Source organism: Ischnura elegans, chromosome 8, assembly GCF_921293095.1.
Source record: "Ischnura elegans chromosome 8, ioIscEleg1.1, whole genome shotgun sequence".
NCBI lineage: Eukaryota > Metazoa > Arthropoda > Insecta > Odonata > Coenagrionidae > Ischnura > Ischnura elegans.
Genome location: NC_060253.1, coordinates 115,057,016 through 115,067,284, shown reverse-complemented (window position 1 = coordinate 115,067,284; position 10,269 = coordinate 115,057,016). Strand labels below are relative to the sequence as shown.

The 10,269-nt window shown below is 38.5% G+C and overlaps 1 protein-coding gene across 1 annotated transcript in view; it reads right to left on the bottom strand.

The window, feature by feature from the left end:
* Window positions 1-2,734: 2,734 nt before the first annotated feature.
* LOC124163447 (protein unc-45 homolog B) overlaps window positions 2,735-10,269 on the bottom strand; it is a 233,099-nt gene continuing 225,564 nt past the window's right edge. The window contains exons 21-22 of the mRNA XM_046540368.1: window positions 8,205-8,376; window positions 2,735-3,173 (exon numbers count right to left, since the gene is read on the bottom strand). Coding sequence (XP_046396324.1) covers window positions 3,061-3,173; window positions 8,205-8,376 — 285 coding nt within the window. The 3' untranslated portion in view covers window positions 2,735-3,060. The remainder of the gene's footprint in view (window positions 3,174-8,204; window positions 8,377-10,269) is intronic.

Genomic DNA, 10,269 nt, shown 5'->3' with positions numbered 1-10,269 from the left:
AATATCCTTGACAAAAGAATCTATCGTAGTTTTAATTACGCGGTTAGCTCGCTCAACGGGGTTATCCTGGGGGTGATAAGGTGGGGTCAACAGGATTCCATCATCTACACTCACCTGTTTCATCACGCAATTCACATATTGCGAGACATTATCCTATACCAAAAATTTCGGAGCCCCCCAACGCAGTATCACTAATTCTTTTAAGGCAAGACGTATCCTTATGTCCCCCAGAACAAAATACTGGATTCCGCATTGCTTGTGCCCCCCCCCCCCCCAGAAAGAAATCCTGGATCCGCCCCTGCTAACTTCATATTTATTCTTGGTTAGTTTTTACCAGAATAAGCCCTTCACCAACCATTCACCCCCTCAGTGCTACGCACGAGGTATAGGTGATTGAACGATGAAACGATTGAGAGTTGAATGTGATGCCGACGAACAGTTGAAAGAAAATAAATTCCCCAAGGCCGTACTCTTTGCTGGGCAAAAGTGCGGGGTTGGAAGTTACTAGGCTGACAGGGGGGGTAATACACGAAAATAAAACTTAAACACTATGAAACAAAACAATCGCGCAGCTCCTTCATTCACCTAGCATATTTGCCCTAAGGAATAAATTTCCGCAAAGGTCTCAATCACACACACATTCGGGTATGCTAAGCCTCCGCTTACGCCAGTAACCCACTCACACACAAGAAACGCATTTGCTCCAAGGAACAAATGTCTGCGAGGGACACACGCACTCACTCACACAGGTTTGTGAAGCTGTCGCTAACGACAGTGACCGTCAAACACACGGGAATTAGGGATGGGTAGAAGGGTTGTAAGAGCCCAAGAAAGATCTCCTGTTGCTACACCTGTGCCCTTTGAAAAAATATTGCTCATAAAATTATTCATACACTTGCATACACAATTGAACACACACTTGCAAACTCATTTGCTCACACACTTGTACACTCTCTTGCACACAATTGGAATATATACCTGGCGTATGTCATTGCATTGATACCCTTTCCCTGCACATGAACATGCTCCTGTCTTTGTGAATGAACATAAACATGAAATGTCATGTGACCATGCTCATTCACTTGCACAAAATATTGCTCATAAAATTAACGAAAGGTTGCACAAAAATTTCTAAATTATATAAAAAATACACAAATTACCCAACCCCAATCACTGCGCATGCACCTGCACCAGCAGATGTGGGAGATGAAGATGATAGTATCTAGATATAGACCAGCACCTGCCACTGCCTCTAACGGAAAAATACCCCTATCCCTACTACTACCCTTGCACATGCACCTGTGTTTGCATCACCACCTGCCCCTGCTCCTAATAAGGGAAATACCCATATCCTTGTCCCAGGCCCTTTCCTATCTTTGCCATTTTCCATATCATCGTCATAATTTTTATTAATATTAAGAGTTCTGGTGGCAGGAGAAAAACGGAAAAAAATCACTCTCTCTGTCTGTGTCCATATCCCTGTCCTTAGGCCTTTCTGCATCCAGTGACTAGCATACAATAAGGTATATTCTGTAGTTAAATTTATAGATTTTTTAGTTTTTCATTTGTTTATGCATAAAAATTTTAAATTTATACATTTTCATTTCATTTATACGTATTCGTTTAGGTTTTCAGTTATTTCACAAGAGCAGCACTTTAGACTCCATTGCGCGCTTCACTTCCTTCGGATGAATTTCCTGCTTCTTCGCACTTAGGATCTGGCTCTGCTTCTCCGGGAGCTTCCCACGAGTCAGTTGTGATCACTACTTCGGTGATAAGTTTTATGCTGCTCTGGAAGGATGCTGCTGTATTCGATGATTGAAGTGGTAAATCAATCCCGATAGCGCATTCACTTATGGTCGCCATTTTAACCAAGCTGGGATTTCCCTCCGCTTGAGTACCAAATTTTCGATTCGCGAATATTACTTGTGCCTTTATCTTAATGCCTCAAAATATGTAGTATTCGATATGTTGTCCGAATCATAATTCAGTGCTCTTTCCAGTACCCTCGAACGAAGGGTTGACGAGGAAACCGGATAAGAAGAGAGAAAGAGGATTATGGCTAAAAATGGGGTGAGATATTGTTTACTGATCATGGGCCTTGGACGCCCCTGTTGATGTTATGAAAAAACATTATAAGCGAATTTTAGGATTCGCCTGCTTGCAATACTCGTGCGAGAGCTTCTAAACAAAATTGTTCGTGAGTAGGACGAGCATCGTGGAGCAATGGCGCATGCGAAGAGAGGATCGGAACTCTTTCTACTCCCTCTTATGCCGCTATTACCGCCGCGGTTATCAAAATTTTCTCTTTCAATTAGCGTTGAAAGAGGAAATTTCGACAACTGTCGAAATTCCAGGCATACGTCTGCAATACCGCACGATAGGAGATAAATAAATGCTGCAAATTTATTTTCTTTATAGCTTCGATGCTCAAAATAGGGGTGCGCCTCTTACACATGTGCGCCTGTTACACACGCTTATACGGTACCTCCAAAGAAGGGGAATATTTTCATTTTCTGTAAATTGTACAAAGAGAGTGACATAGGTTTGTCCCGCAGGTCCCATGTGGATTTATACATATTTTTGTTTTTGTGAGACATCTCCCCCCTGTTCTATTTAGACATCCAGGCGAGCCAGGGGCGGGATGCCACAACATAGAGAGTCAAAAATAAAATGAAGGTCACCTCTAAATTTACAGGAAATATTTCAACATTAGGAAAAATAAATCCACAAAGACAAATAAAAGCAGAATTATATTCATAGCATTAGCTAACAATATTAAATAAATACATTTCAGCCACAGGTGATCAATTACAATACCAATTCCATCAAAAATAGGTCTTTCAAGCATTGAATGCTACACCATACCGCTAACTAAATTTTTCAACTTTCGAGTTAACAGATCAAACATACTCCCAAAACAATTGAAGGCATAGGGACAAGCAAGATACATCACTGCACATCATCTTTTAATGGCATTTGAAGTCATTCTTTAGATATGAAAATATGAAGTTAAAATTTGGAACTGCCATGAAAATTCAACCAATTGTTTTCACCACTTCATTCACCTTCTTCCTCCTCTTCCTCTCCGGGTTTCTTGATAAGTTTCATCTCCTCGGCAGACTTGAGAGCTTCTGATGCCAAGGCCCGGATTTTTTTGTACTCATCTCCATCTGAAAAATTACAAGCAGCACACACACCAATGTAGAAAATTTCTAGCTTTAAAAGAAGCTAAAAAATTGTGGTTCTTCAGCGCTCATACACATATGTACTTTCAAGTTGCCTGACTCTCCCCTCATTTCCAGTCAATAGGAGGGAACACTCAAAATTAAAAATTGGTTTTCGTTATTTAAAACCAAAAAGATATGAATGAAAAACACACGCGCCAAATTTTAGAGCTCAAATTCGATTTTTAACCGAGATAAGTAGCTTTGAAAGTCCGCTAGGAGCTTCGGCCACGCCCTCGGCGCGAAACGTATTTCTATTGGCTGACGCCGCGTGACGTGTGAACCTCATGAATGCCGCGAGAGTAATGCTTGAAGAAGCCGTAAACACATTGCGTTCGTGGAAATAGTGGCCAAAAGTTTATCATCATGGCGAAACACAATGTTAAATTTGTTCTGGCAGATACCAGAAGTGTACTGACATTATTAACAGGGACTTCGGACAATTTTTTGTCTCAAAAAGAATCATTTCATTGAAATGAAACTTCTTAAGATGAAATGTTTACACTATTGAAAGAGACAGTAATCACGGCAATTATCGTGGATGTTTTAATTTGTGGATTTACCATCACAAAATACTGTACTCAATACTGGTTTTTAGTTTCCGGATGTAAATTGTGAAATAAATGAACGAATGTGCTATAGCTATAGCTGTTTTCTTGCCCTCTGAAGGGAGGAAATCCGGGGTTCTGTTTCTTTTAGGATCAGCATTCAAATTTCGTTAGAACACCATTTTTTTAAAGCAGAGATCTCGCTTTGGTCCACCTATGTTCCTGATAAATGTTCAAGTCAGTTTCGTACTATGAAAAATGGTAAACAATTGTCATCAAAATGAAAGAGTAACTCAGAGATGGGGATTTTTACATGAAAATATCCGTAAGATCACTTATATTTACATCAGAGTTACACGTACAGTCACTTTCAAAAGATTTAAAACAAAGTTTGTGGCACCACTTCTGCTTCTCAAGGAAATTTAGTATCCTATACTCCTTTCGTAGTTATCTGCTGCACTCCTCTTACATTCCGCTTGTGATTATATGCATGCACACAAAGGGACAAATTATTTTATACTGCAAATTTATCATTCCGCCTCTATTTATGTAGGGTGTAATGATTATTTCGTGAGCATTTACAGCATACTTGCACCGGTTTTTACCCTTAGTGGTTAAAGTAATTATTGTATGATTTTTGTCATGTGACGACCGTGACCCGAGTCGCCGCGGCGGCGGCCTAGTGAGCAACGCTTTGAGCTGGGATAGTGAGGATTGAGGGGTCGAGACTGTCTCTCATAATTTTTTCAGTTCCTTTTCTTGATTATTAACAGGTAATTTATAATCGTAATTTCGCTGTATTTGATATTATGCTTTTATTTTTGCCGATACGAATTTTCAAAATTTGAGAGAAAAATAGTGGATAAAATCCTGGCATTAGCATTAACGTACAGTTTGAAGTCTGGTGAAAGGAGTCACGCATTATAATTTATTATTTGCCCATTATACTTTTTCGATTAATGATAGTTCAAAATATTTGCTAGTATTCATTCAGTGAGTATTTGCCTCCGGTTTCTCTGTTTTGTTGTAAGATTTGCAAAGTTATCCGTGTTTATTATTTACTATTTGTTCTTCTATTTATAGACCTGGCGGCACCGGGAGTCAAATGTGCTTATTTCTGTTTATTGTGAGTAATTTGATATCGTAGTGTTCCTGGAGTACAAAATTGAGATTATCATGTATTAGTTTGTACTATTTGACACATTACCAGGTTAGCATCGAAGACCCTTTCCGTTTCAGTGGTTGGCTTTTAATGCGCAAGATAGAAACAAAGAGTGAACACCAGGGCAAATATGCAGTAAAGGCACGCGAAATAATCATTATATCCAACATAAATGGAAGCAAAATGATATATTTGAAATTAAAAAGCGAAATTTCCCGTTGAGTGCGTATATATTTAAGCACATACAAAATTTTTGCGATGTGTGGTCAAAGACAACCAAAGGAGTAATGAAAACTAAATCTCTTTGAGAAGCAGAAGAGATTTACATTAAAATGGCCCTCGCACATTCTGTAACAACCTATTTCTGAAGGAATATGCAGTCTCCGTGCAGAGTCACACCACCGCCTTCCCTGGTCTGGGTCGTTTGGCACCACAAAAATACTTTTATGGCGTTTAACGAGAGGTAAATTCAAAGCTCGGCACACAACAATATTTTTAAGGTTTCCTCCCACTCATTTAAAATTCTCCGTTTTATCTAGTATTTACTTATACTCGAAATAACGTATACGACAATGCACTCCTTATGAAAGCAATGCAGATATCATGAGGTTCACACGTCATCAACATGGCGTCGCCCGAGAAATACGTTTTTGGCGCGGAATTCAAGTTGAAACTTCAAACTGCTCTAGGGGTGAAATTATTCTGCGCTCAATGGTAAAATTTGGTGAGAGCCTTTCTTACACCCATTGCTTTATAAATCAGACAAAATAGTTGATAGTGTAATCCCTTCTATTGTTTTGAATTTCCCAAACATTATTTCAATGGCAAAAGCAGCTGTATAGAGAGATTACAAGGAAAAACTCAGCAAGCTATGCATACTCTGAAACATATTCAAGGCGTACAAATAAAGTCAAATAGCACCAAGTCGTCGCTTGTCGTCACATGATGGCATCAAAATGCCCACAAATAAAAATCACAAAAATAAAATACTTTTATCCACAGAATTTCTTAAATTTCAAAATTTCTTGAACAAAACCATTATTTATAGCCACAGCGCCAAAAGATAACAGTAAGTTAGCAGCACTTTCCATAACAATGATAATTATGACATTTATAATTCCTAGTACATACTTCCTAATCAAATACGAATAAAAAGATTCGTCAATGCTTCATAAACGTAAGTTGTACGTAAAGCATTCCTTTAAAAAGCATTCAAATTATTGATTTGTGAATGAAGAACAACAAAAGTGCTTGGCTTTTAAGCTCTTGAAATAAATGGACCCAATTTCTTTTAATTTGGAATAACTTCTTCAGATAAAAGTAACTAATGACTTGATTTTACACAAAAAATCTCAGCAAGAGATAGAAAACCCACTTTGGCAATGCAGGTTGCATGCCACAAAAGTATGATAATATGACAAAGATGCGATGTGAATGACATTCATAATTGCCAAAATAAAAAATATTTATTTTTCAGCAAAAATGGGTGCAATAAGAATAAATTTATCATATTAAGCCTAAATTATGCAGAAATAACTGTGTTGTACAAAAACATTTTTCTGCTAGCGGCAAAGTTATCATCTCACACTGCCACATTGAATGCGTTAACTACGAATCCTCCTGGTGCAACCTTTTTTGCTGAGTATGCATTCATATGACCTTTTTGTTCTATGCATGCCCGACACACACATACAGCAATCACTGCGGCTGATCCTGTGCACAGTGCACGCAAATAGTTTTTTCCATTGCTCGCTGTTATATGTACATGTATACCACCTCATAGATGCTTTGTTCCTTTCCCTAAAATCCTGCCATGTGACCATGAATCCCAAGTTCCTAGGGTTTCTAATTCACTAAGTACTATCCTTCGCAAGAAATGCAGGGTTCTTGCCTGCGAGTATTCTATGAAGGCTGTACCTAAAGTAACATTCCCATATTTTTTACAAATAGAAAACTTTGTTAATTGTTATTAATTTTCACATAGTTGAAAATTTTACACTTATGCCTATTTTTCAACGTAATCTCCATTTTTTTCAACATACTTTTAAAGACGGTGCTCCAGCATTTGTATCCCTAGGTTGAAGAAGTCTCCCGCCAACCCGTTGAGGAAGCGTGTGACCTCTGCTCTTTGTAGCTCTTCAAGTGTTTGCCACCTAAGTGTTTTGTTTCAGGAGTGTCATGAAACACCCATGTTTCATCTCCCGTGATGATAGAGTCCAACTACTTCTCCTTGTTGCCTTTCCCCTCACATTGTTGAAGAAATTTGCGAGCACAGTCAAGGCGTTGCTCCTTGTGTCTGTCAGTCAGCATCCGGGGGACCCAGTGAGCACACACCTTACGATAATCCAGCGTTTCCGTTAAAGTTCTTTCAATTGTGCCATGGGAAGCTAGAGGAATGCGTTCAACAAGTTCACGGACAGTGACCCTCTAATCTTTGAGCAGCTCACTGTTGATCTTCTGGACAATCACACCCAAAACCTGCACTTCGTCTTCCACTCCGTTCTTCATAGTGGGGCCCTCAGCAAGAGCCCTGCACTATTCGCCTGAACGGAAATGTACTCTTCACCATAAACTTCAGTCAGTTGCTGATGAATCTCTACGGGTGGTAACTTCCTTGTGTTGAGAATTTGGATTACTGCTCGAACCTCACACTTGGCGGGAACGGGGATTAACACTTCCATTGTTGATGCTTGCGAAGCCAATACTGAGCAACATAGTGAATTGTGGATGGGCGGACTCGAGACTAGTGTGCATAGCACTGTACGTAGTGGGATTTGGCCAGGCACCTTCCCTCAACACTGTCGCTCATTGGGAACCTTACCTTTGGTGCAACCCTCTCATAAAACTTTAAGTCCCACAACACCACATTAGGAAAAAAGCCACATCCATTTTTGCATTATCCAATAATTTTGGACCCTGCATGTGTTGAAAACCTATTTTTCTAGGATACTCATTAAATTGCCTGAGTTTTTCCATAGAATCAAAATCCATTGGGTGTTCCAGGTTTTCAAGTTGAGCAGACACCCATTGAATGCAAAAATATGTCAATTCAGGGTTTTTCAGTGTAAGTGAACTCGACAGAAAAAAATCGATACCAAAGGAATTCTTGGGTGCCTAGTCTTAACTAGCAAAGTCCATGAAACTTTAGAATTATGAAAATGCTGCATGCTGAAAAAAAATCATAAAACGAAGGAGGATCTCACACTTATCTGAGGAAGATTATCTTACATGTGTATCAAAATTAGTTAATAGAATGAAAATACCAACCCATTCTGGATAAAACCATAAGAATTTCCAATAAATTAGTTTCGATGATTTTTTCAGCCACTTGTCTGCTGCTCCTCACCATGGCCTCCACAATGGCAGCTCCTCTGTGCTGGAAGTCTGGCACTGGCTGAGCGAGCAACGCCTGAAGAGTCTCAATCCATCGTGAGCATTCCTATCAATTAAATAAATAACAATAAGTCTATTGGAATAATACAAAATATTAGAGTTTGTGCAATACACAGAACTCATTACAGAAAAGAATAAGATTACATGTAAACAAAAACATAAAGCACACAAAGACTGACATTTCAAAACACACTATCATTGAGTCACAACTAAAAAAACTCATCAATAGAATGCAATGGATGTATCGCAAGCCAACAGTCATTCCATCTCATCCTTAATTAACCTAGTGAGGCTGGTTGCTGGATGACATAGGCAAATGGTTGAACAATTTTATATGTACCTAAAATTGGCAGATGATATTTAGTTTTTGTCAGCAAGTAATGGCTGAGTCAGAAGATTATTACTTCTCAAACAGCATTTGTGGAATGCAGGTGCTGTAGAGAAGAGAGGCTCTCTTTCATGAACACCAAAGACCTCTGCAAACATGCACCATCAAAATTTTCAATTTAAAAAAAAAGAGGGCAATGGAGCTACCAAATTTGGGATTTTGTTAGCATCCTGTTTTCTTTGTATCAGAAATACAGATTTAATATCAGTGGCATTCTAACATAGTTCCAAACTGCAGTCTTAGTGGTTGTTCAATAAAGCAAAATACATATGTATATTATCCACATGTCATCAGAAGGGTCTGATACTCAGTTTTTTTTTTTAATGGTAACACACAAAATAAATAAGAGGCAAAATGGTAAATTATTTTCATTGCCAATTTTGATACACTTGGATGGTACCTTCTCAAAAGATATTTCGATAAAAATAATAAACAAAGAACATACTCAATTACAGCAACTATTCAAGACATTTCGGGGTAAGGGAATTTAAAAAAAATGTAATTTTAGGTGACAGAGATTCTGCTGGCATTGGATGCGTATAGCAAGTAACATTGTTGTGAAGTCAAAGAATTGATTGTGGATTATGTTGGTGTATTATTAATTATGTTTGTAAACAGAATGCATGCATATAGTATGCAATTGAATTGATTTCTTTTGTACAGAGTGTTGCAAAAAATCAGCAACAATAGAAGAGAGGCATTGCACAAGAATGTATTTATCATTTTTTGATAAGGAACCAATATCCATAAAAGATGAGTTTTGACACTACAACTCATTAATTACACCTTAGGATCCGTGTTTGTTTGAACATTGGAAGAGAATTAGCTTCAAACACCTCACAGGTATAATAGCCGTGACACTAGGTATGTGAAAAATATGATGGGATGACAGCATCCGTTGGCTTCCACCATCATCTGATCCTCTCAACTACTTTTTGTGGGGCAACATGAAACAGTGTGTTTAGCAGACTTCAGTAGGGTCACATGCGGATGTTAAAGCCTGATTCTACAGAAATCCAAAGATGCAATTAAAACAAGGTCAGGCTCATATGAACGAGTATGCCCATCACAACACCACCAAAGAATGCTCTGCAATCAAATGGACATGTGGAGAACTTGATGTGACGGAGGCAGTGTTGTCGAGCATTCAACAGGACTCTAAGCTACTCTTAACGTGAAAACGCATCAGTTCCAAATATTGGTACCTTATTTAAAAATTGTCGATGTTCAGTGAATGTGGCCAGCACAGGAACTGTTTGAAGACATCCAACTTCCATAATTTTACCCATGTTATATAATAGGGAACTTGCATATATTTCAGATATAATCAATTGCCCCAAAATTATATAAAAATATATGTTTGCATACCTCGGTGAAAGTTTTTTTATTATTTTATGACGTGGTTTGCGATATTTAATGCATCAAAGTTCACGAAAATTTTCAAATTCAAGTGAGAAGCGAAAACGCCCGATGATTGGCTGGTAGAAAAGTGACGTCATAGTTCAGTACGAGGCACGGCGGCACGGCCATAGTAGAGGTTGCATCAGGTTG